Source organism: Bombina bombina, chromosome 6 (assembly GCF_027579735.1).
Source record: "Bombina bombina isolate aBomBom1 chromosome 6, aBomBom1.pri, whole genome shotgun sequence".
Classification (NCBI taxonomy): Eukaryota; Metazoa; Chordata; class Amphibia; order Anura; family Bombinatoridae; genus Bombina; species Bombina bombina.
Window position 1 is genome coordinate 619,795,882 of NC_069504.1, and position 27,673 is coordinate 619,823,554.

At 40.9% G+C, this 27,673-nt stretch overlaps 1 protein-coding gene across 4 annotated transcripts in view; it reads right to left on the reverse strand.

Annotated features, from left to right (window-relative positions):
• CHD2 (chromodomain helicase DNA binding protein 2) overlaps window positions 1–27,673 on the reverse strand; it is a 1,035,232-nt gene that overhangs the window by 635,150 nt on the left and 372,409 nt on the right. For all 4 annotated transcript variants that reach the window (XM_053717628.1, XM_053717629.1, XM_053717630.1 and 1 more), the window contains one exon: window positions 10,345–10,389. In XM_053717628.1, the coding sequence (XP_053573603.1) occupies window positions 10,345–10,389 (45 nt within the window). The remainder of the gene's footprint in view (window positions 1–10,344; window positions 10,390–27,673) is intronic.

Below are 27,673 nucleotides of genomic sequence, written 5' to 3' on the forward strand. Positions count from 1 at the left end.
CCTGTCCTCTGTCAGGTAAATCTTCATTTCTACAGAATCTATCAGAGTCCCCAGGAAGGGAACTCTTGTGAGTGGAAAGAGAGAACTTTTCTCTTCGTTCACTTTCCATCCATGCGACCTTAGAAATGCCAGTACTATCTCTGTATGAGATTTGGCAGTTTGAAAGCTTGAAGCTTGTATCAGTATGTCGTCTAAGTACGGAGCTACTGAAATTCCTCGCGGTCTTAGTACCGCCAGAAGAGTGCCCAGAACCTTTGTGAAGATTCTTGGAGCCGTAGCCAGTCCGAATGGAAGAGCTACAAACTGGTAATGCCTGTCTAAAAAGGCAAACCTTAGATACCGGTAATGACTTCTGTGAATCGGTATGTGAAGGTAAGCATCCTTTAAATCCACTGTGGTCAAGTACTGACCCTCTTGGATCATGGGCAAAATTGTTCGAATAGTTTCCATCTTGAACGATGGAACTCTTAGGAATTTGTTTAGGATCTTTAAATCCAAGATTGGCCTGAAGGTTCCCTCTTTTTGGGAACTACAAACAGATTTGAGTAAAACCCTTGTCCTTGTTCCAACCGCGGAACTGGATGGATCACTCCCATTAATAAAAGATCTTGTACGCAGCGTAGAAACGCTTCCTTCTTTGTTAGGTTTGTTGACAACCTTGACAGATGAAATCTCCCTCTTGGGGGAGAGGATTTGAAGTCCAGAAGGTATCCCTGAGATATGATCTCTAACGCCCAGGGATCCTGAACATCTCTTGCCCAAGCCTGGGCGAAGAGGGAAAGTCTGCCCCCCACTAGATCCGGTCCCGGATCGGGGGCCCTCAATTCATGCTGTCTTAGGGGCAGCAGCAGGTTTTCTGGCCTGTTTGCCCCTGTTCCAGGACTGGTTAGGTTTCCAGCCTTGTCTGTAGCGAGCAACAGCTCCTTCCTGTCTTGGTGCAGAGGAAGTTGATGCTGCTCCTGCTTTGAAATTACGAAAGGAACGAAAATTGGACTGTCTAGCCTTGGCTTTGGCCTTGTCCTGAGGCAGGGCATGACCTTTACCTCCTGTAATGTCAGCAATAATCTCTTTCAAGCCGGGCCCGAATAAGGTCTGCCCTTTGAAAGGAATATTAAGCAATTTAGATTTAGACGTAACATCAGCTGACCAGGATTTTAGCCACAGAGCTCTGCGTGCCTGAATGGCGAATCCTGAATTTTTAGCCGCAAGTTTAGTTAAATGTACTACGGCATCTGAAATAAATGAATTAGCTAACTTAAGGAATTTAAGTTTGTGTGTGATGTCATCTAGTGTGGATGATTGAAGTGTCTCTTCCAGAGACTCAAACCAAAATGCTGCTGCAGCCGTGACAGGCGCAATACATGCAAGAGGTTGCAATATAAACCCTTGTTGAACAAACATTTTCTTAAGGTAACCCTCTAATTTTTTATCCATTGGATCTGAAAAAGCACAGCTATCCTCCACTGGGATAGTGGTACGCTTAGCTAAAGTAGAAACTGCTCCCTCCACCTTAGGGACCATTTGCCATAAGTCCCGTGTGGCGGCGTCTATTGGAAACATTTTTCTGAATATAGGAGGGGGTGAGAAAGGCACACCGGGTCTATCCCACTCCTTAGTAACAATGTCAGTAAGTCTCTTAGGTATAGGAAAAACGTCAGTACTCGTCGGTACCGCAAAATATTTATCCAACCTACACATTTTTTCTGGGATTGCAACTGTGTTACAATTATTCAGAGCCGCTAATACCTCCCCTAGTAACACACGGAGGTTCTCAAGCTTAAATTTAAAATTTGAAATGTCTGAGTCCAGTTTATTTGGATCAGAACCGTCACCCACAGAATGAAGCTCTCCGTCTTCACGTTCTGCAAACTGTGACGCAGTATCAGACATGGCCCTTGCATTATCAGCGCACTCTGTTCTCATCCCAGAGTGATCACGTTTACCTCTTAGTTCTGGTAGTTTAGCCAAAACTTCAGTCATAACAGTAGCCATATCTTGTAATGTGATTTGTAATGGCCGCCCAGATGCACTCGGCGCTACAATATCACGCACCTCCTGAGCGGGAGATGCAGGTACTGACATGTGAGGCGAGTTAGTCGGCATAACTCTCCCCTCGTTGTTTGGTGAAATATGTTCAATTTGTACAGATTGACTATTTTTTAAAGTAGCATCAATACATTTAGTACATAAATTTCTATTGGGCTCCACTTTGGCATTAACACATATAGCACAGAGATATTCCTCTGAATCAGACATGTTTAACACACTAGCAAATAAACAGCAACTTGGAAATACTTTTCAAAGTAATTTACAAATAATATGAAAACGAACTGTGCCTTTAAGAAGCACAGAAAATATTATAACAGATAAAATAATTAAGTTATAGCATCAATCTTTGTCAGAATATACAGTTTTAGCAAAGGATTGTTCCCCTCAGCAAATGATAACTAACCCAGGCAGCAGAAAAAAATACACAAATAAACGTTTTTTATATCACAGTCAATACAATCAGCACAGCTCTGCTGTGAATGATTACTTCCCTCAAAAAAGACTCTTGAGATCCCTGAACTCTGTAGAGATGAACCGGATCATGCAGGAAGAAAATGAACCTCTGACTGAGTTTTTCTGATGCATAGTGAAAGCACCAAAATGGCCCCTCCCCCACACACATAACAGTGAGAGGGATCAGTGAACTGCTCTAATTTAAATCAAAACTATTGCCAAGTGGAAAAAAAGTGCCCAAAACATTTTTTCACCCAGTACCTCAGAGAAAAAAACGTTTTTACATGCCAGCAAAAAAACGTTTTACCTCAATAATTAATTGTCATTTAAAACCTATTGCAAGTCCCTGCAAAATAGGTTAAGTCTATGTATACAGTTTAAAAGCCAGAGAAGTACCATTTCCCAGAAAACTGAAGTGTAAAATATACATACATGACAGCCTGATATCAGCTACATCTACTGCATTCAAGGCTGAGTTTACATTATAACGGTATGGCAGGATTTTCTCATCAATTCCATGTCAGAAAATAATAAACTGCTACATACCTCTTTGCAGATTAATCTGCCTGCTGTCCCCTGATCTGAAGTTTACCTCTCCTCAGATGGCCGAGAAACAGCAATATGATCTTAACTACTCCGGCTAAAATCATAGAAAAACTCAGGTAGATTCTTCTTCAAATTCTACCAGAGAAGGAATAACACACTCCGGTGCTATTATAAAATAACAAACTTTTGATTGAAGATATAAAAACTAAATATATCACCATAGTCCTCTCACACATCCTATCTAGTCGTTGGGTGCAAGAGAATGACTGGAGGTGACGTAGAGGGGAGGAGCTATATAGCAACTCTGCTGGGTGAATCCTCTTGCACTTCCTGTAGGGGAGCAGTTAATATCCCACAAGTAATGATGACCCGTGGACTGATCACACTTAACAGAAGAAAATAGATAATTCCTTTATTACCCATTCCCCAGTTTTGAATGACCAACACTTATATTAATACACGTTTTACCTCTGTGATTACCTTGTTCTAAGCCTATGCCGACTGCCCCCTTATCTCCGTTCTTTTGACAGACATGCATTTTAGCTAATCAGTGCAGACTCTTAACTCCATGGGAGTGAGCACACTTATGACACACATCAACTAACAGAGTCTAACTGTGAAAAACTGTCAAAACGTACTGAGATAAGAGGCAGTTCAATGGCTTAGAAATTAGCATATGAGCCTACCTAGGGCCAGCTTTCCACAAAGAATACCAAGAGACCAAAGCAATTTTGATGATAAAAGGAAATTGGAAGGTTGTTTTAAATGGCATGCCCTATCTAAATCATGAACGTTTAATTTTGACTAGACTGTCCCTTTAAGGGGATAATGGAAAGGGCTAATAAACCCTTATCCAGATCATCGTGCAAAAAATGTAGAATTTGCAGAATACAAGAGTTCCACCGGTAAATCCTAGACTCACATAAGGCAGACTTGTGTTTTTCACACCAGGAAAGAAAATATTGTGAGACTGTTTTTGTAACAGGCTTTCTGGCCTATATTAAGGTTTTAGCTACAGTATTAGAAAAGCCTCTTTGCTTTAAAATAAGGTGTTCACTCCCCAAGCCTTCAAGCTGAGAGACTCAGCACATAGGTTATAAAGCCGAGTAGGTGGACACATCAACACTTCCTTACATAGCAAACGCATATGAGAAGTTGTTAAATTGTCATTAGACTGTCCTAAGGGATTAATGTTAAAGTGAATGTAAAGTTTGCGGAATGAGTGCCCGGTTTTTAAAAAATCCTAATAAAAACAGGGGCACTTTCATTCATCAAACTTTACATTTCACTGGTTTTGTTAAAATACTTTTACCTTCTCTTCTTGAAAGCCGCTCCAGCGCTTCTCTAGCCCGTCGCAAGTCTCTTCATACGTCAGCAATGAGGATTCTAGCATCCTTGAATCACGGCTTCCCCGGGAGAATCATTACCTAAAGCAACGCCGTGATTGGAGGAAAGCCGAGATCATCATTTCTGACGTAGGAAGAGGCTTGCGACAGGCTGGGGAAGCGCTGGAGCGACTTTCACGAAGAAAAAGGTAAGTATTTTAACAAAACCAGTGAAATGTAAAGTTTGATGAATGAAAGTGCCCCTGTTTTTAATAGGATTAAAACACTAGCCAAAAACATGGGCACTGATTCATCAAAATTTACATTCACTTTAAAGGGACATGAAACCCAATATTTTTCTTTCATGATTCAGATAGAGAATATAATTTTAAACAATTTTCTAATTTATTTCTATTAACTAATTTGTTTCATTCTCTTGGTATCATTTGTTGAAGTAGCAGCAACCCACTAATGGTTTCTAACTGAACTCATGGGTGACCCAATCACATCCGATATATATATGCAGCTACTAATCAACAGCTAGAACCTAGGTTCTCTGCTGCTCCTGAGCTTTCCTAGATAAAGCTTTCAGCAAAGGATAACAAGAGAAGGAAGCAAATTAAATAATAGAAGTAAATAGGAAAGTTGTTTAAAATTGTATTTGCTATCTGAATCATGAAAGACAAATTTTGGGTTTCATGTTCCTTTAAGCCCTAAGACTTTAGCTGCACCAGTTCGCTCCATGACGACTTAGAATAGTAAAGACAGGCAAGTATCTAAAATTAGATTGCAGCAAAGGAATTCAGTATAACAGGCACAAAAACCCTCAGAGGAACACACATATTGACACAATATAAGAGACGTATGTCCCTGTAAAGGAATCAGGAAAAATTGGGTTCTGTCTCTTTAAAAAAAAAAAAAAATATATGTACATCCCAGTCTATTGTATAGCCAAGTAAAGGAGAAACAGAAAGTAGTAAAGACAGAGTAGGGTAAAAGAGGTGCAAACTAGAAATAAAAAAAACAAAAAACAAAAAAAAAGAAACTTGGGCTGATCTTGTGACAGTAATTTTATCAGGTAGGCATAAATTATGTTTTCTTTCTTAAGGTGGTGAAAGTCTGCGAACCATTAATATTGGGATTGAATACCCAAGATATGGAGTCAACAAAAAATGGGTGGGACAAAAGTCAGGCATCTATTTACTAGACACTACAGCCTAATGAACTTTCCTGCCAAAAGCAGCCTCAGCAGAGGCAAAAACATCAAAACAGTAGAATGTAGTAAACGTGTGTAATGATGCCTAAGTTGCTGCCTTGCATATTTAATTTACTGAAGCCCCATTCTTGAAAGCCCAGGATGTAATGTTGGAACAGGTAGAATGAGTTGTGATACGTAGAGGAGAAGACTGCCCCGCCTCCAAGTAAGCTTTATGAATCAAATCTAGATGCAGTCTTCTGGCCCTTATGCTTACCTAAAAAAGAACACACTGGTAGATTGTCTAAACTGAAAAGTAGCTTGCAGGTAATATTGTAAAGCTCTAACAACATCTGGAAACAGGGGGGTGCTACACTACTTTATGCTAGTGGTGGGGTATGATTCCTGAGTTTCCTGTTATTATTTCCATTATTATTATTAAAGGTCAAGTTTTAGCATAATTACTTTTTTGTATGAGGATGAGTGCTACAAGCTACAACCCTTTTTTTCTCTCCTGTCTATGGGAGTGTGTATTGCATATTATTGATGGGACCAGTGTTTTTATGGTCTTTTTCCTCTTATTATTAATCACAGTGCCAGTATTTATTTTTCTCTCATTTATTAAAGGACCAATAAACACAGTAGATTTGCATAATCAACAAATGCAAGATAACAAGACAATACAATAGCATTTACTCTGAATTTCAAATGAGTAGTAGATTTTTTCTAACAAATTTTAAAGTTATGTATATTTCCACTCCCCTTGTACCATGTGATAGCAATCAACCAATCACAAATGCATATACGTATAGTCTGTATAATTCCTGCACATGCTCAGTAGGAGCTGGTGACTCAAAAAGTGTAAATATAAAAGATTGTGCACATTTTTTTAATGGAAGTAAATTGGAAAGTTGTTTAAAATGACATGCTGTATCTGAATCAAGAAAAATTTATTTGACCTGAGTATCCCTTTAATCAAATAGTCTGCCTCCCAATTGTTGACTCCTGCAATGTGAATTGCTGAAACTGTATACTGATGGAACTCTGCCCAGGATAAAATGTCAGCCACTTCCTCCATTGCCAGTGCACTGCAAGTACTTTTCTGATGATTGATGTAGGCTACAACAGTCATGTTCTCCGATAGGAAACAAAGGTAAAGGAAGCTCTTTGAGAGAAGGCCAGGCCTGGAGAGCCCTAAAGATCGCACAAAGCTCTAGAGTATTGATTGGTAACCTCGCCTCCTAAGAAGATCAGACTCCCTGCAATCTCTGAGACCCCCAGACTGTGCACCAAATCGAGAGACTCACATCTGTGGTAAAAACTTCCCAAGCTGGACAAAGGAAAGAAATTCCCTCAGAGACATTCTGGAGAGATGTCAAACAAGAAAGTGATTGTCTTACTGAAAAACCTAACTGAATAATCTGAGAAAGATTGTTGCAATCCCAATTATATTGTTTCAACATGCAAAGCTGATAGTTGTTTAGAACAGTATCTGTGCATAATCTTCTTTATAGTAGTGTCTATTACATGCAGGTGTATGAAAATTGGTGTGCACTGTCCCTTTAACTAGAGAAAGCATCCTGTCATTCATGAATTCAGCCACCAGCAACATGCCTGAAAACAATGGACACACCATTTCTGGATAAAGAAGATTGAGGAGTAGGAAATAAATGATGTTCTATCAAACTTGTGATGGACATAAATCATAAATCAGTATGTACTTGTAAAGCGCGGCTAATCACCCATAAGGGTCTCAAGGCGCTGCTCATTTTATCGACCTCGGAAGGATGAAAAGGCTGAGTGGACCCCGCCGGGGATCGAACCTGCAACCCTTGGGTTTCTACAGAGCTCAGCTATCTGTCCGGCTCAGACTTAATAATGGAAGAACTCAATAAAAAAAAGTCACATTTGTAGTGGAAAAAGCTGTGATATTTTCTGTTCGAGAGGTTTTCTCTATTGTTTTGTATTTTAAGAATGATTGTAGGGGGACCATGAGGATAAACACAGGGGAATTTCCTGGTATATGGGGACTGGACTGTCCATTCTAGGATGGTTGAAACTGATTTTATCACAAATAATATTTCATAAATAACTTTTCACAAATAATTTTTAAGACTTTATTAACGGAGGGGACTGAACATAGGAGAATAATTGCTGTTCAGCATATCATGCACATGTGGACGGTGGAGAGAGGACACTATTAACCGGGGACACAATTGTATATAAGCTTATGTGATTTTAAATCTTCTAAGTAGCCGTCAATTGATTTGGGGCTACAATAAATTGTTACATAGTACACATAAATCATAGCTGCATTTTTTTTGCATTTTTCGGTTTTGCTATCTGGATAATAAGGTGCCTTCAGATCACCACTGGAACACAGTAACTTTGTTTTGTTTCTATTGTGGAGTGTTTCTGCCATAGACGAGCAGGATCCTATTAACCTGGTTCCACCACTGCTTTAAAAAAAATCAAATATAAAACAAAAACCTGGTTCCACCACTGCTTTCTAAACTAGTCCTAGAGCACAAGGATTATCACAGCATGCAAACATCAGTTGGAGTTTAAACTTATCCATTTTTTAATTATGTACTAAACATCAAAGGGGATTCAAAATGAGTGGGATGTTCATATTTCATTAATGTACTGCAGTATGTAAATAGTTAAAGGGACACTGTACCCAACATTTTTCATTCGTGATTCAGATTGAGCATGAAATTTTAAGCAACTTTCTAATTTACTCCTATTATCACATTTTCTTCATTCTCTTGGTATCTTTATTTGAAATGCAAGAATGTAAGTTTAGATGCCGGCCCATTTTTGGTGAACAACCTGGGTTGTCTTGCTGATTGGTGGATAAATTCATCCACCAATTAAAAAGTGCTGTCCAGAGTACTGAAACCAAAAAAAAAGCTTAGATACCTTCTTTTTCAAATAATGATAGCAAGAGAACGAAGAAAAATTGATAATAGGAGTAAATTAGAAAGTTGCTTAAAATCGCATGCTCTTTCTGAATTACAAAAGAAAAAAATTGGATTCAGTGTCCCTTTAAGGTGACAGTAGGAGGTGGTTAAAGTTAAAGGTAGATAATTACAAAACCTATAAATGCAGGTGTGTATGGTACTGTAAGACAGTCAATGATTAAGTGCCTGTCAGGCACAAAATGCATCTGTGTACTTGCGGTCATGTATACATTTGTTTTTAATACATTTCAATAAAGTGGCTTTTACTTTTATAAAGATTGGAAATCGGATACATCTACTTTGAGTGCATTTAGAATTCAGTTCCAACATGGTATTAGAAATTGTAGAAAAACTTTTGTTCCAGAGTTTTGCTACAATTTGTACCATATTCTGAATGTGCCCAGAAGTTTGCCTGTCACAGGCAAATTATACATGTTTGGAAGATTATCCTCAAAGTGTCTCCATAGAATTTTGGGTGGTATTGCTCCTTTGAAGGCTCTCAGCTATGCGGCTTGGAAGGTCAGGAGGGGTGCTTTTTGGACTGAATGTAAGGATCTGTAGTATTATACTGAATGCATGTACTCTATTTTGTCTATTGAGTAATTCATTAGCGCACTGTGGCTTTTTAATTGGTGAATAAATTACACTTGAATTGTTGTGCTGTCATTTTCCCTTTCAATCTCAGTTTACCAGTGTGAAAGTAATTGACGCTCCATACTAACATACAGCTGGCATTGATTAAAGAAGATTGGGACTGACCGCTTTAAATTACATATGTTCCCTTATAAGTGCTGATGTTTTTTTGATTTATTTCTTGTAAAGGAGTTTTAGTAGTTCAATATTCTTGATGAAACGGATGTGCAATGCAATGTTGTTTTTGTTTAAACTACACACAGTTAAACATTTAAAGGGACAGTAAAGACGCAAAAAATCTTTCATGATTTAAATAGGGCATGTAATTTTAAACAACATTCCAATTTACTTTTATTACCAATTTTGCTTTGTTCTCGATATTCTTAGTTGAAAGCTAAATCTAGGAGGTTCATGTGCTAATTTCTTAGACTTTGAAGACTGCCTCTAATCTGAAAGCATTTTGATAGTTTTTCACCACTAGAGGGCGTTAGTTCATGTGTTTCATATAGATAACATTGAGCTCTGGCACGTGAAGCTCCTAAGAGCAAGCACTGATTGGCTAAAAATGCATGTCTGTCAAAAGAACTGAAATAAGGTGGCAGTTTGCAAAGGTATAGATACAAGGTAATCACAGAGGTAAAAAGTATATTAATATAACAATGTTGGTTATGCAAAACTGGGGAATGGGTAATAAAGGGATTATCTACCTTTTTAAACAACAAAAATTCTGGTGTTTACTGTCCCTTTAAGAGGGAATTACATTTTGAGTTTAATGCCCCTTTAAAAGTGACATTTTTCTTGAAAATTGTTCTTGTTTAAAAATAGATAATCCCTTTATTATCCATTCCACACTATTGCATAACCAACACGATTATAGTAATACAATTTTTACCTTAGAAACAGGCAAAGTTAGAGTTAATAACGTACTGTATAATTAATATAACAATGTTAGTTATGCAACAAAAAAATCAAATAAAACAAAAATCAAATATAAAACAAAAAAAAAATCAAGTAGACTGTCCCTTTAATCCTTTTTTTGAGCAAAAAATGTTTTACATGTTTAAATGAAGCCAATATAGATGGACAATAGGCATTTTTATTGTTAAATGTTTATTCAATTTTTATAGTTAAAATCTAACTGCTCCAAAAAGTGTTATTCTGAACAGACAATATGATTTACCTGGAAAGTCAGAATTTCCAGATGTGGACTTGTTAGTCTTCATAGCTGTTAAAAAAAGAGATAAAAAAGAGATAGTTAAGTTTGCACCTTGTAAATTCATATATTTCCTTTATTTTTTTCTAGAAGTTGAAAGTTACTAAAAAATGACCCACCTTAAAGGGATACTAAACCCAATTTTTTTCTTTCATGATTCAAATAGAGCATGCAATTTTAAGCAACTTTCTAATTTACTCATATTACCACATTTTCTTCGTTCTCTTGGTATCTTTATTTAAAAAGCAGGAATGTAAAACTTAGGAGCCGGCCCATTTTAGGTTCAGCACCCTGAATAGTGCTTGCTTATTGGTGGCTACATAAGGCACCGAATATGCAAGCGTAACCCAGGTTCTAAACCAAAAGTGGGAGGGGGCTCCTAAGCTTTACATTTTGGCTTTTTAAATAAAGATACCAAGAGAATGAAGAATCATTGATAATAGGAGAAATTTGAAAGTTGCTTAAAATTGCATGCTCTATCTGAATCATTAAAGAAAAAATTTGGGTTTAGTATCCCTTTAATCTACTGTGGTTTTCTTTACTAGGTGTATAGGCATTAAAATATAATCCATTGCAATGTGGTATTCTATTTAAGATACAATGTATATTTACAAACAGGTATGTTTGTAGGTAACATACTATAAAGTGACGTAAAACGTATTTTACAAAATACACCAGTATAAGGTACCTTATTTTTTGAAAACAAATATAAGGATAGATATATGCATTGTAAAAATAATTTTCATACAGTTTAAAATAAACCAAAGTCGGTCAAAATGTCTCATGTAAGTCTTTGCATAAGGCGAAGACCAAATAATTGGTTTGTAGTGTAATTTTGTGCCACTTTATTCATTTATGTTTTTATCAAACAGCTGGTAAAATAATTCCACAAGGTGTTTTGTTTATATTAAACTAGGCAAAAACGTTTAAAAATAAAAACCAATAAAAATAAGTTCACAACTACAGCAAAAAGGATATGGTTCACAACAAATGTTGTGTCAATCATCATAAAAGACTGTATACTGTCTGGTGACAAAGAGGCTGCTTTACAAAACTGCTAATGCAAAAACTTAAGTGGTGTGTTAATATGAATTGAGCACAAGGCTAAGGTCCAAATGAGAATAAAACAAAAGGGTAGAGTTCCTCCAGATAGTCAGATGAAGATCAAGATTGAAAAAAGAAAATTTATGCTTACCTGATAAATGTATTTCTTTTTTGACATGAGTCCACGGATCATCTTAATTACTAATGGGATATTCACCTCTTGGTCAGCAGGAGGAGGCAAAGAGCACCACAGCAGAGCTGTTAAAAAGCTCCTCCCTTCCCTCCCACTCCAGTCATTCGACCAAAGTTAGGAAGAGAAAGGAAAAGCCAAGGTGCAGAGGTGTCTGAAGTTTACAATAACCCACAACCTGTGTAAAAGAACAGGACGGGTCGTGGACTCATCGTGTCAAAAAAGAAATACATTTTTCAGGTAAGCATAAATTTTCTTTTCTTTTTAAAGACACAATGAGTCCACGGATCATCTTAATTACTAATGGGATTCAATACCCAAGCTAGAGTACACAGATGATACGGGAGAGACAAGACAGGTAACCTAAATGGAAGGCACCACTGCTTCAAAAACCTTTCTCCCAAAAACGGCCTCAGCCGAAATAAAAGTATCAAATTTGAAGAACTTTGAAAAAGTGTGAAGAGAAGACCAAGTTGCAGCCTTGCAAATCTGTTCCACACAAGCTTCATTCATGAATGCTCATGAGGAAGCAACAGCCCTCGTGGAATGAGCCGTAACTCTCAAGAGGCTGCAGTCCAGCAGTCTCATATGCAAAACGTATTATACTCTTCAGCCAAAAAGAAAGAGAAGTAGCCATAGCTTTCTGTCCCATACGTTTTCCTGAGAAAACCACAAATAAAGAAGAAGACTGATGAAAGTCCTTAGTTGCCTGTAAATAAAACTTTAAAGCACGGACCACGTGCAAATTGTGCAGAAGACTTTCCTTCTTAGAAGAAGGATTAGAACACATGGAAGGAACAACAATCTCCTGATTAATGTTCCGGTCAGAAACAAACTTAGGAAGAAAACCTAAATTGGTACATACAACTACCTTATCTGAATGGAAAACAAGATAAGGAGACTCATACTGTAAAGCCAAGAGCCCCGACACTCTCTGAGCAAAAGAAAACATAATTTATGCTTACCTGATAAATTCCTTTCTTCTGTAGTGTGATCAGTCCACGGGTCATCATTACTTCTGGGATATTACTCCTCCCCAACAGGAAGTGCAAGAGGATTCACCCAGCAGAGCTGTATATAGCTCCTCCCCTCTACGTCACTCCCAGTCATTCGACCAAGGACCAACGAGAAAGGAAAAGCCAAGGGTGAAGTGGTGACTGGAGTATAAATTAAAAAATATTTACCTGCCTTAAAAACAGGGCGGGCCGTGGACTGATCACACTACAGAAGAAAGGAATTTATCAGGTAAGCATAAATTATGTTTTCTTCTGTTAAGTGTGATCAGTCCACGGGTCATCATTACTTCTGGGATACCAATACCAAAGCAAAAGTACACGGATGACGGGAGGGATAGGCAGGCTCTTTATACAGAAGGAACCACTGCCTGAAGAACCTTTCTCCCAAAAATAGCCTCCGATGAAGCAAAAGTGTCAAATTTGTAAAATTTGTAAAAAGTATGAAGCGAAGACCAAGTTGCAGCCTTGCAAATCTGTTCAACAGAGGCCTCATTCTTGAAGGCCCAAGTGGAAGCCACAGCTCTAGTAGAATGAGCTGTAATTCTTTCAGGAGGCTGCTGTCCAGCAGTCTCATAAGCTAAACGAATTATGCTACGAAGCCAAAAAGAAAGAGAGGTAGCGGAAGCTTTTTGACCTCTCCTCTGCCCAGAGTAAATGACAAACAGAGAAGACGTTTGTCGAAATTCCTTAGTTGCCTGTAAGTAAAATTTTAGAGCACGGACTACATCCAGGTTGTGCAGTAGACGTTCCTTCTTTGAAGAAGGATTTGGGCATAAAGAAGGAACAACAATCTCTTGATTGATATTCCTGTTAGTAACTACCTTAGGTAAGAACCCAGGTTTAGTACGCAGGACAACCTTATCCGAATGAAAAATCAAATAAGGAGAATCACAATGTAAGGCTGATAATTCAGAGACTCTTCGAGCCGAGGAAATAGCCATTAAAAATAGAACTTTCCAAGATAACAACTTTATATCAATGGAATGAAGGGGTTCAAACGGAACGCCCTGTAAAACATTAAGAACAAGGTTTAAACTCCATGGTGGAGCAACAGTTTTAAACACAGGCTTAATCCTGGCCAAAGCCTGACAAAAAGCCTGGACGTCAGGAACTTCTGACAGACGTTTGTGTAACAGAATGGACAGAGCTGAAATCTGTCCCTTTAATGAACTAGCAGATAAACCCTTTTCTAAACCTTCTTGTAGAAAAGACAATATCCTAGGAATCCTAACCTTACTCCAAGAGTAACCTTTGGATTCACACCAATATAGGTATTTACGCCATATCTTATGGTAAATCTTTCTGGTAACAGGTTTCCTAGCCTGTATTAAGGTATCAATAACTGACTCAGAAAACCCACGTCTTGATAAAATCAAGCGTTCAATTTCCAAGCAGTCAGCTTCAGAGAAGTTAGATTTTGATGTTTGAAGGGACCCTGTATCAGAAGGTCCTGTTTCAGAGGTAGAGACCAAGGTGGACAGGATGACATGTCCACCAGGTCTGCATACCAAGTCCTGCGTGGCCACGCAGGTGCTATTAGAATCACTGATGCTCTCTCTTGTTTGATTCTGGCAATCAATCGAGGAAGCAACGGGAAGGGTGGAAACACGTAAGCCATCCTGAAGTCCCAAGGTGCTGTCAGAGCATCTATCAGGACTGCTCCTGGATCCCTGGATCTGGACCCGTAACGAGGAAGCTTGGCGTTCTGTCGAGACGCCATGAGATCTATCTCTGGTTTGCCCCAACGTCGAAGTATTTGGGCAAAGACCTCCGGATGAAGTTCCCACTCCCCCGGATGAAAAGTCTGACGACTTAAGAAATCCGCCTCCCAGTTCTCCACTCCCGGGATGTGGATTGCTGACAGGTGGCAAGAGTGAGACTCTGCCCAGCGAATTATCTTTGATACTTCCATCATAGCTAGGGAGCTTCTTGTCCCTCCCTGATGGTTGATGTAAGCTACAGTCGTGATGTTGTCCGACTGAAACCTGATGAACCCCCGAGTTGTCAACTGGGGCCAAGCCAGGAGGGCATTGAGAACTGCTCTCAATTCCAGAATGTTTATTGGCAGGAGACTCTCCTCCTGACTCCATAGTCCCTGAGCCTTCAGAGAATTCCAGACGGCACCCCAACCTAGAAGGCTGGCGTCTGTTGTTACAATTGTCCAGTCTGGTCTGCTGAATGGCATCCCCCTGGACAGATGTGGCCGAGAAAGCCACCATAGAAGAGAATTTCTGGTCTCTTGATCCAGATTCAGAGAAGGGGATAAGTCTGAGTAATCCCCATTCCACTGACTTAGCATGCACAGTTGCAGTGGTCTGAGGTGTAAGCGTGCAAAGGGTACTATGTCCATTGCCGCTACCATTAAGCCGATTACCTCCATGCATTGAGCCACTGACGGGTGTTGAATGGAATGAAGGGTGCGGCAAGCACTTTGAAGTCTTGTTAGCCTGTCCTTTGTCAGGTAAATCTTCATTTCTACAGAATCTATAAGAGTCCCCAGGAAGGGAACTCTTGTGAGTGGAACGAGTGAACTTTTCTTTTCATTCACCTTCCATCCATGTGACCTTAGAAATGCCAGCACTAACTCTGTATGAGACTTGGCAGTTTGAAAGCTTGAAGCTTGTATCAGAATGTCGTCTAGGTAAGGAGCTACCGAGATTCCCCGCGGTCTTAGTACCGCCAGAAGAGCACCCAGAACCTTTGTGAAGATTCTTGGAGCTGTAGCCAATCCGAATGGAAGAGCCACAAACTGGTAATGCCTGTCTAGGAAGGCAAACCTTAGGTACCGATAATGATCTTTGTGAATCGGTATGTGAAGGTAAGCATCTTTTAAATCTACAGTGGTCATGTACTGACCCTCTTGGATCATAGGTAAAATTGTCCGAATAGTCTCCATCTTGAACGATGGAACTCTTAGGAATTTGTTTAGGATCTTTAAGTCCAGGATTGGTCTGAAAGTTCCCTCTTTTTTGGGAACCACAAACAGATTTGAGTAAAACCCCTGTCCCTGTTCCGATCGTGGAACTGGATGGATTACTCCCATTAACAAGAGCTCTTGTACGCAGCGTAGAAACGCCTCTTTCTTTGTCTGGATTGTTGACAATCTTGACAGATGAAATCTCTCTCTTGGAGGAGAGTATTTGAAGTCCAGTAGGTATCCCTGAGATATTATCTCTAGCGCCCAGGGATCCTGAACATCTCTTGCCCAAGCCTGGGCGAAGAGAGAAAGTCTGCCCCCCACTAGATCCGATCCCGGATCGGGGGCCCTCAATTCATGCTGTTTTAGGGGCAGCAGCAGGTTTCCTAGTCTGCTTGACCTTGTTCCAGGACTGGTTAGGTTTCCAGCCTTGTCTGTAGCGAGCAACAGCTCCTTCCTGTTTTGGTGCAGAGGAAGTTGATGCTGCTCCTGCTTTGAAAAATACGAAAGGAACGAAAATTAGACTGTCTAGTCTTGGCTTTGGCTTTGTCCTGAGGCAGGGCATGGCCTTTACCTCCTGTAATGTCAGCGATAATCTCTTTCAACCCGGGCCCGAATAAGGTCTGCCCTTTGAAAGGTATATTAAGCAATTTAGACTTAGAAGTAACATCAGCTGACCAGGATTTTAGCCACAGCGCCCTGCGTGCCTGAATGGCGAATCCTGAATTTTTCGCCGTAAGTTTAGTAAGATGTACTACGGCCTCCGAAATTAAAGAATTAGCTAGTTTAAGGACTCTAAGCCTGTCCGTAAGGTCGTCCAGAGTAGCTGAACCAATGTTCTCTTCCAGAGACTCAATCCAGAATGCCGCTGCAGCCGTGATCGGCGCAATGCATGCAAGGGGTTGCAATATAAAACCTTGTTGAACAAACATTTTCTTAAGGTAACCCTCTAACTTTTTATCCATTGGATCTGAAAAAGCACAGCTATCCTCCACCGGGATAGTGGTACGCTTAGCTAAGGTAGAAACTGCTCCCTCCACCTTAGGGACCGTTTGCCATAAGTCCCTTGTGGTGGCGTCTATTGGAAACATTTTTCTAAATATCGGAGGGGGTGAGAACGGCACACCGGGTCTATCCCACTCCTTAGTAACAATTTCAGTAAGTCTCTTAGGTATAGGAAAAACCTCAGTACTCGTCGGCACCGCAAAATATTTATCCAACCTACACATTTTCTCTGGTATTGCAACTGTGTTACAATCATTCAGAGCCGCTAACACCTCCCCTAGTAATACACGGAGGTTTTCCAGTTTAAATTTAAAATTTGAAATATCTGAATCCAGTCTGTTTGGATCAGAACCGTCACCCACAGAATGAAGTTCTCCGTCCTCATGTTCTGCCACCTGTGACGCAGTGTCTGACATGGCCCTAATATTATCAGCGCACTCTGTTCTCACCCCAGAGTGATCACGCTTACCTCTTAGTTCTGGTAATTTAGCCAAAACCTCAGTCATAACAGTAGCCATATCCTGTAATGTGATTTGTAATGGCCGCCCAGATGTACTCGGCGCTACAATATCACGCACCTCCCTCTGAGCGGGAGATGTAGGTACTGACACGTGAGGCGAGTTAGTCGGCATAACTCTCCCCTCGTTGTTTGGTGAAATTTGTTCAATTTGTACAGATTGACTTTTATTTAAAGTAGCATCAATACAGTTAGTACATAAATTTCTATTGGGCTCCACTTTGGCATTGCAACAAATGACACAGGTATCATCCTCTGAATCAGACATGTTTAACACACTAGCAAATAAACTTGCAACTTGGAAATACAATTCAATTAGAATAATATTAAAACGTACTGTGCCTTTAAGAAGCACAGAAGATTTATGACAGTTGAAAATTAATAAATTGAAACAGTTATAGCCTCAATCCTTGTAAACAACACAACTTTAGCAAAGGTTTAATCCCATTAGCAAAGATAACAAATTCTGAAAGCAGGAAACAAATTACAGAATAAACGTTTTTTATCTCAGTCAAACTATAATTCTCACAGCTCTGCTGAGAGAAATTACCTCCCTCAAAATAAGTTTTGAAGACCCCTGAGCTCTGTAGAGATGAACCGGATCATGCAGGGAATACAATGAGTTGCTGACTGAAATATTTGATGCTTAGTAAAAGCGCCAAAAAACGGCCCCTCCCCCTCACACACAGCAGTGAGGGAGAACAGAAACTGTCAGAAAACAGATTAAGCAACTGCCAAGTGGAAAAATAGTGCCCAACATTTATTCACTCAGTACCTCAGCAAATGAAAACGATTTTACATTCCAGCAAAAACGTTAAACATAATCTCTAGTTATTAAACAGCTTTATGTATTTCATACAGTGTAATTCTAGTGAAGTACCATTCCCCAGAATACTGAAGTGTAAAGTATACATACATGACATTATATCGGTATGGCAGGATTTTCTCATCAATTCCATTGTCAGAAAATAAAAACTGCTACATACCTCTATGCAGATTCATCTGCCCGCTGTCCCCTGATCTGAAGTTTACCTCTCCTCAGATGGCCGAGAAACAGCAATATGATCTTAACTACTCCGGCTAAAATCATAACAAAAACTCTTGTAGATTCTTCTTCAAACTCTGCCAGAGAGATAATAACACACTCCGGTGCTATTTTAAAATAACAAACTTTTGATTGAAGATATAAAACTAAGTATAATCACCATAGTCCTCTCACACATCCTATCTAGTCGTTGGGTGCAAGAGAATGACTGGGAGTGACGTAGAGGGGAGGAGCTATATACAGCTCTGCTGGGTGAATCCTCTTGCACTTCCTGTTGGGGAGGAGTAATATCCCAGAAGTAATGATGACCCGTGGACTGATCACACTTAACAGAAGAAATAGCCACAAGAAATAAAACTTTCCAAGATAACAACTTAATATCTAAGGAATGCATAGGCTCAAACGGAGCCCCTAGAAGAAATTTGAGAAATAAATTCAGACTCCATGGACAAGTAACTGGTTTGAACACAGGCCTGATCCTGACCAAGGCCTGACAAAAAGATTGAACATCTGGAACATCTACCAGACATTTGTGTAACAAAATAGATAAGGCAGAGATTTGACCCTATAGGTAACTCGTTGACAAGCCCTTCTCCAAACCCTCTTGGATAAAAGACAAAATTTTAGGAATCCTAACTCTACTCCATGGGTAGCCCTTGGATTCACACCAATAAAGATATTTACGCCAAATCTTATGGTAAATCTTTCTAGTCACAGGCTTACGAGCCTGAATCATGGTCTCTATGACCGAATCAGAAAAATCCTGCTTTAATAAAAACAGAATTTATGTTTACCTGATAAATTACTTTCTCCAACGGTGTGTCCGGTCCACGGCGTCATCCTTACTTGTGGGATATTCTCTTCCCCAACAGGAAATGGCAAAGAGCCCAGCAAAGCTGGTCACATGATCCATCCTAGGCTCCGCCTTCCCCAGTCATTCGACCGACGTAAAGGAGGAATATTTGCATAGGAGAAATCATATGATACCGTGGTGACTGTAGTTAAAGAAAATAAATTATCAGACCTGATTAAAAAACCAGGGCGGGCCGTGGACCGGACACACCGTTGGAGAAAGTAATTTATCAGGTAAACATAAATTCTGTTTTCTCCAACATAGGTGTGTCCGGTCCACGGCGTCATCCTTACTTGTGGGAACCAATACCAAAGCTTTAGGACACGGATGAAGGGAGGGAGCAAATCAGGTCACCTAGATGGAAGGCACCACGGCTTGCAAAACCTTTCTCCCAAAAATAGCCTCAGAAGAAGCAAAAGTATCAAATTTGTAAAATTTAGTAAAAGTGTGCAGTGAAGACCAAGTCGCTGCCTTACATATCTGATCAACAGAAGCCTCGTTCTTGAAGGCCCATGTGGAAGCCACAGCCCTAGTGGAATGAGCTGTGATTCTTTCAGGAGGCTGCCGTCCGGCAGTCTCGTAAGCCAATCTGATGATGCTTTTAAGCCAAAAAGAGAGAGAGGTAGAAGTTGCTTTTTGACCTCTCCTTTTACCAGAATAAACAACAAACAAGGAAGATGTTTGTCTAAAATCCTTTGTAGCATCTAAATAGAATTTTAGAGCACGAACTACATCCAAATTGTGCAACAAACGTTCCTTCTTCGAAACTGGATTCGGACACAAAGAAGGCACGACTATCTCCTGGTTAATGTTTTTGTTAGAAACAACTTTCGGAAGAAAACCAGGTTTAGTACGCAAAACCACCTTATCTGCATGGAACACCAGATAAGGAGGAGAACACTGCAGAGCAGAAAATTCTGAAACTCTTCTAGCAGAAGAAATTGCAACCAAAAACAAAACTTTCCAAGATAATAACTTAATATCAACGGAATGTAAGGGTTCAAACGGAACCCCCTGAAGAACTGAAAGAACTAAATTGAGACTCCAAGGAGGAGTCAAAGGTTTGTAAACAGGCTTGATTCTAACCAGAGCCTGAACAAAGGCTTGAACATCTGGCACAGCCGCCAGCTTTTTGTAAAGTAACACAGACAAGGCAGAAATCTGTCCCTTCAGAGAACTTGCAGATAATCCTTTCTCCAAACCTTCTTGAAGAAAGGATAGAATCTTAGGAATTTTTATCTTGTCCCAAGGGAATCCTTTAGATTCACACCAACAGATATATTTTTTCCATATTTTGTGGTAGATTTTTCTAGTTACAGGCTTTCTGGCCTGAACAAGAGTATCAATGACAGAATCTGAGAACCCTCGCTTTGATAAGATCAAGCGTTCAATCTCCAAGCAGTCAGTTGGAGTGAGACCAGATTCGGATGTTCGAACGGACCTTGAACAAGAAGGTCTCGTCTCAAAGGTAGCTTCCATGGTGGAGCCGATGACATATTCACCAGGTCTGCATACCAAGTCCTGCGTGGCCACGCAGGAGCTATCAAGATCACCGATGCCCTCTCCTGATTGATCCTGGCTACCCGCCTGGGGATGAGAGGAAACGGCGGGAATACATAAGCTAGTTTGAAGGTCCAAGGTGCTACTAGTGCATCTACTAGAGTCGCCTTGGGATCCCTGGATCTGGACCCGTAGCAAGGAACCTTGAAGTTCTGACGAGAGGCCATCAGATCCATGTCTGGAATGCCCCACAATTGAGTAATTTGGGCAAAGATTTCCGGATGGAGTTCCCACTCCCCCGGATGAAATGTCTGACGACTCAGAAAATCCGCTTCCCAATTTTCCACTCCTGGGATGTGGATTGCAGACAAGTGGCAGGAGTGAGCCTCCGCCCATTGAATGATTTTGGTCACTTCTTCCATCGCCAGGGAACTCCTTGTTCCCCCCTGATGGTTGATGTACGCAACAGTCGTCATGTTGTCTGATTGAAACCGTATGAATTTGGCCTTTGCTAGCTGAGGCCAAGCCTTGAGAGCATTGAATATCGCTCTCAGTTCCAGAATATTTATCGGGAGAAGAGATTCTTCCCGAGACCAAAGACCCTGAGCTTTCAGGGGTCCCCAGACCGCGCCCCAGCCCACCAGACTGGCGTCGGTCGTGACAATGACCCACTCTGGTCTGCGGAAGCTCATCCCCTGTGACAGGTTGTCCAGGGACAGCCACCAACGGAGTGAATCTCTGGTCCTCTGATCTACTTGTATCGTCGGAGACAAGTCTGTATAATCCCCATTCCACTGACTGAGCATGCACAGTTGTAATGGTCTTAGATGAATTCGCGCAAAAGGAACTATGTCCATTGCCGCTACCATCAAACCTATTACTTCCATGCACTGCGCTATGGAAGGAAGAGGGACAGAATGAAGTATTTGACAAGAGTTTAGAAGTTTTGATTTTCTGGCCTCTGTCAGAAAGATCCTCATTTCTAAGGAGTCTATTATTGTTCCCAAGAAGGGAACCCTTGTTGACGGAGATAGAGAACTTTTTTCTATGTTCACTTTCCACCCGTGAGATCTGAGAAAGGCCAGGACAATGTCCGTGTGAGCCTTTGCTTGTGGAAGGGACGACGCTTGAATCAGTATGTCGTCCAAGTAAGGTACTACTGCAATGCCCCTTGGTCTTAGCACCGCTAGAAGGGACCCTAGTACCTTTGTGAAAATTCTTGGAGCAGTGGCTAATCCGAACGGAAGTGCCACAAACTGGTAATGCTTGTCCAGAAATGCGAACCTTAGGAACCGATGATGTTCCTTGTGGATAGGAATATGTAGATACGCATCCTTTAAATCCACCGTGGTCATGAATTGACCTTCCTGGATGGAAGGAAGAATTGTTCGAATGGTTTCCATTTTGAACGATGGAACCTTGAGAAACTTGTTTAGGATCTTGAGATCTAAGATTGGTCTGAATGTTCCCTCTTTTTTGGGAACTACGAACAGATTGGAGTAGAACCCCATCCCTTGTTCTCCTAATGGAACAGGATGAATCACTCCCATTTTTAACAGGTCTTCTACACAATGTAAGAATGCCTGTTTTTTTATGTGGTCTGAAGACAATTGAGACCTGTGGAACCTCCACCTTGGGGGAAGCCCCTTGAATTCCAGAAGATAACCTTGGGAGACTATTTCTAGCGCCCAAGGATCCAGAACATCTCTTGCCCAAGCCTGAGCGAAGAGAGAGAGTCTGCCCCCCACCAGATCCGGTCCCGGATCGGGGGCCAACATCTCATGCTGTCTTGGTAGCAGTGGCAGGTTTCTTGGCCTGCTTACCTTTGTTCCAGCCTTGCATTGGCCTCCAGGCTGGCTTGGCTTGAGAAGTATTACCCTCTTGCTTAGAGGACGTAGCACTTGGGGCTGGTCCGTTTCTGCGAAAGGGACGAAAATTAGGTTTATTTTTGGCCTTGAAAGACCTATCCTGAGGAAGGGCGTGGCCCTTGCCCCCAGTGATATCAGAAATAATCTCTTTCAAGTCAGGGCCAAACAGCATTTTCCCCTTGAAAGGAATGTTAAGCAATTTGTTCTTGGAAGACGCATCCGCTGACCAAGATTTTAGCCAAAGCGCTCTGCGCGCCACAATAGCAAACCCAGAATTTTTCGCCGCTAATCTAGCCAATTGCAAAGTGGCGTCTAGGGTGAAAGAGTTAGCCAATTTGAGAGCATGAATTCTGTCCAAAATCTCCTCATAAGAAGAATCTTTATTGAGCGCCTTTTCTAGTTCATCGAACCAGAAACACGCTGCTGTAGTGACAGGAACAATGCATGAAATTGGTTGTAGAAGGTAACCTTGCTGAACAAACATCTTTTTAAGCAAACCCTCTAATTTTTTATCCATAGGATCTTTGAAAGCACAACTATCTTCTATGGGTATAGTGGTGCGTTTGTTTAGAGTAGAAACCGCCCCCTCGACCTTGGGGACTGTCTGCCATAAGTCCTTTCTGGGGTCGACCATAGGAAACAATTTCTTAAATATAGGGGGAGGGACGAAAGGTATGCCGGGCCTTTCCCATTCTTTATTTACAATGTCCGCCACCCGCTTGGGTATAGGAAAAGCTTCGGGGGGCCCCGGGACCTCTAGGAACTTGTCCATTTTACATAATTTCTCTGGAATGACCAAATTCTCACAATCATCCAGAGTAGATAACACCTCCTTAAGCAGGGCGCGGTGATGTTCCAATTTAAATTTTTTTTTTTTTTTTTTTTTTTTTTTTTTTTTTCAAAAGCTTTATTGATGTGAATAAACAATTTACACTCAATGAGCAAGTAAGAAGAAACATTTCGGTTACATTCTAGAGTAGAGGTCATACAAATCAATATTCTTCATAACCAAACTATATTTCACATCAAAACCTATTGATTTCGGTCATCAGGATTCTTCCGATGACGAAAATTAAAATGTCCAGTTTTTAATTTTATTCAGTCTTTGAGTATTCTATATTGCAAGCTCAGAATTCAGCAGCGAGTTGCGTTTGATATATTGGTAGTGCAAAAGCATAGGTGGAAGGGAGAGAAGGAGAAAAAGTGGAGTTAGTGAAGAGAAAATGAGAAGAGACTGAGGGCGAGAGGAGAGAGAAAGAGAAGAAAAAAAAAAAAAAAAAAAAAAAAAAAAAAAAGGGGGAGGGACAGGGGTTCTAGTGCTGAAGGGGGACTCTAGATTGTTTTGTGCCAGAGGGCCAGTATCAACTCATATGTCTCTAGGTTGTGTGTTTTCAAGTAGTGGAATCTCTCCATGAGGAGAGTGGCCCCAATCTGAGATCGCCACTCCTCGATGGAAGGAGTGATCTGTGTTTTCCATTTTCTGGGAATTAAAAGCTTGGCTCCCGTGATCATTATCAGCAAAAGCGCTAAGTGTGCAGCACTTTGTGTCTTAGGCAGGTTCAGGAATAAGAGTGTTTCTGGTGAGTTAGGGACATTAACATTAAGGATTTCAGACATTTCCTTGAAAACTCCCGACCAGAAGTTCGCAAGGTTTGGGCAGTACCACCAGATGTGTAGCAATGATCCGTCTGCTCCGCAACTCCTCCAGCAGGTGGAGCTGAGGGCCGGGAACATTTTTTGCAGTCTCGTCGGGGTAAGATACCATCTACTAAGGAGCTTAATGTGGGACTCTTGGATATATGCTGATACCGAGGTCTTTCTAGCTAGGGCAAAGGCCCTAATCCAAGCCGTACTTTCAAGTTCAGAGTTCAAATCCCTATGCCATTGGCTTGTATAGGTGGGGAGTGTGTCCGCCCCAGGGACGAGCAAAATCTTATATATCAACGAGATCAGGTGTTTGAGGGCGTTTGCTGAGTGACAAAGAGCCTCAAAAGGTGTTAGTTCCCTGCCCATGTCTTGTTTGTTTCTATGGGTCTTTATAAAGTGTGTCAGCTGGTTGTAATGTAGCCAAGAACTAAATATATCTGTGTGGATATCCCTCAATCTGTCCCATGGCAATAAGGACCCGCTTTCTGTTATACTTCGCATCGAACCCTCCTTCAAGCTGTATGGTTTAGCCCTGCGGGAGCCCAGTTTATGGAAAGGGAGGTCAGGGTTCTCTATGATTGGTGTGAGGGGGGAATATCTTGTGGATATATGTGATGTAGTGGCCAGAATGTCATCCCATGTTCGGAGAGTCTCTGTCAGTAAGTGGTAACTTCGGATGACCCTAGATCTTTTAGAGGGGGTGGTCCAGGCCAGAGTACCCAAATTGTTTATTTTAAGGATTTTTCTGTCTACCTGTGTCCAAGCTTTCTGCTCTATATTATGTGACCGCTCGACTATCCTTTGTAAGATAACCGCGGATCTGTATGCTTTTAAGTCGGGGAGGCCTAGCCCCCCCCTGTCTCTAGGTAGATACATGGTGCGTCTGGGTAGCCGAGGCCTGACCTTGGCCCATACATATTGTTCTATTATTTTTTGGAGCTGGTCCAAGTAACCGGGCGGTAGGGCAATAGGGACCGTCTGAAAGATGTAAAGAATCCTGGGGAGAATGTTCATTTTAATGACTCCTACTCTTCCCAGCCATGAGATAGGGCTGTTGACCCAGGAAGAAAGATCTGCTGCTATGTTATGTTTAAGAGTCCCATAGTTATGCTTGAAAAGGTCAGAGGGGTCTGAGGTGAGGTATATTCCTAGGTATTTTAGCTTTTCTTTGGCGATTTTGATGTTATAATTTTTCTGTAGGGATTGTATGATTGTGGGGCATGTGTTAATATTTAGAAGTTCCGATTTGCCGAGGTTAAGAAGAAAATTGGATACATCACCGTATGCCCTTAACTCTTTGAGAAGCTCAGGGAGAGATGTGTCTGCGTTTGTAATGGTGTATAGGACGTCATCGGCATATAAGGCTTGTTTGTATTCAGCGTTATCAATCTGTAATCCAGTAATATTTTGATTCCGTCTAACCCTCTGGGCTAAGGCCTCTATCGACAGGGCAAATAATAGAGGGGATAGGGGGCACCCCTGCCTAGTACCATTACTAATGGGGAAATACTCAGACAGCGTCCCATTCACTCTGATCCTGGCGTTAGGGCTCGAGTAAAGTGCAAAAACTGTGTTTAAGAAAGCGTTTTTAAATCCCATCTTTTCCATGACCCGACGCAGAAAAAGCCAATCGACCCTGTCGAAGGCCTTCTCCGCGTCGGTTGATAATAGAACCATTGGAGTCTTTGAGACTCTGGCGTGGGAAATTAGTTGAAGAACTTTGGCGGTGTTGTCCCTAGCCTCCCTCCCGGGGACGAAACCTACTTGGTCATTGGAAACAAGTTCTGGAAGATATTTATTTAGGCGATTCGCCAAAATTTTTGCTAACAATTTCATGTCCGTATTGATTAGGGATATGGGTCTAAAGTTTTCAGGGGCTTCTGTTCCAATTTAAATTTAAATGTAATCACATCAGGTTCAGCTTGTTGAGAAATTTTCCCTGAATCTGAAATTTCTCCCTCAGACAAAACCTCCCTGGCCCCCTCAGACTGGTGTAGGGGCACTTCAGAACCAATATCATCAGCGTCCTCATGCTCTTCAGTATTTTCTAAAACAGAGCAGTCGCGCTTTCGCTGATAAGTGGGCATTTTGGCTAAAATGTTTTTGATAGAATTATCCATTACAGCCGTTAATTGTTGCATAGTAAGGAGTATTGGCGCACTAGATGTACTAGGGGCCTCCTGTGTGGGCAAGACTGGTGTAGACGAAGGAGGGGATGATGCAGTACCATGCTTACTCCCCTCACTTGAGGAATCATCTTGGGCATCATTTTCTCTAAATTTTGTGTCACATAAATCACATCTATTTAAATGAGAAGGAACCTTGGCTTCCCCACATACAGAACACAGTCTATCTGGTAGTTCAGACATGTTAAACAGGCATAAACTTGATAACAAAGTACAAAAAACGTTTTAAAATAAAACCGTTACTGTCACTTTAAATTTTAAACTGAACACACTTTATTACTGCAAATGTGAAAAAGTATGAAGGAATTGTTCAAAATTCACCAAAATTTCACCACAGTGTCTTAAAAGTATTGCACACCAAATTTGAAAGCTTTAACTCTTAAAATAACGGAACCGGAGCAGTTTTTATATTTAACCCCTTAACAGTCCCTGGTATCTGCTTTGCTGAGACCCAACCAAGCCCAAAGGGGAATACGATACCAAATGACGCCTTCAGAAAGTCTTTTCTATGTATCAGAGCTCCTCACACATGCATCTGCATGTCATGCTTCCCAAAAACAAGTGCGCAATAGAGGCGCGAAAATGAGGCTCTGCCTATGATTAGGGAAAGCCCCTAGAGAATAAGGTGTCCAATACAGTGCCTGCCGGTTATTTTACATAATTCCCAAGAATAAAATAATTCCTCAAAGCTATGAAGTATAAAATATGCTTATATATCAATCGTTTCAGCCCAGAAAATGTCTACAGTCTTAAAAGCCCTTGTGAAGCCCTTTTTTTCTTATGTAATAAAAATGGCTTACCGGATCCCATAGGGAAAATGACAGCTTCCAGCATTACATCGTCTTGTTAGAAATGTGTCATACCTCAAGCAGCAAAAGTCTGCTCACTGTTTCCCCCAACTGAAGTTAATTCCTCTCAACAGTCCTGTGTGGAAACAGCCATCGATTTTAGTAACGGTTGCTAAAATCATTTTCCTCTTACAAACAGAAATCTTCATCTCTTTTCTGTTTCAGAGTAAATAGTACATACCAGCACTATTTTAAAATAACAAACTCTTGATTGAATAATAAAAACTACAGTTAAACACCAAAAAACTCTAAGCCATCTCCGTGGAGATGTTGCCTGTACAACGGCAAAGAGAATGACTGGGGAAGGCGGAGCCTAGGAGGGATCATGTGACCAGCTTTGCTGGGCTCTTTGCCATTTCCTGTTGGGGAAGAGAATATCCCACAAGTAAGGATGACGCCGTGGACCGGACACACCTATGTTGGAGAAATTAAGCTTTCAAACTCCAAGCAGTCAGCTTCAGAGAAACAAGATATGGATGAAGAAAGGGCCCCTGTATCAAAAGATCCTTTTCCAACGGGAGTCTCCACAGTGGCAGATATGCCATTTCCACCAGATCCGCATACCAAATCCTGCAAGACCAGGCTGGAGCTATGAGGATCACCAAAGCCCTCTCCTGTTTGATTCGAGCAATTACCCGAGGAAGGAGCGCAAACAGAGGA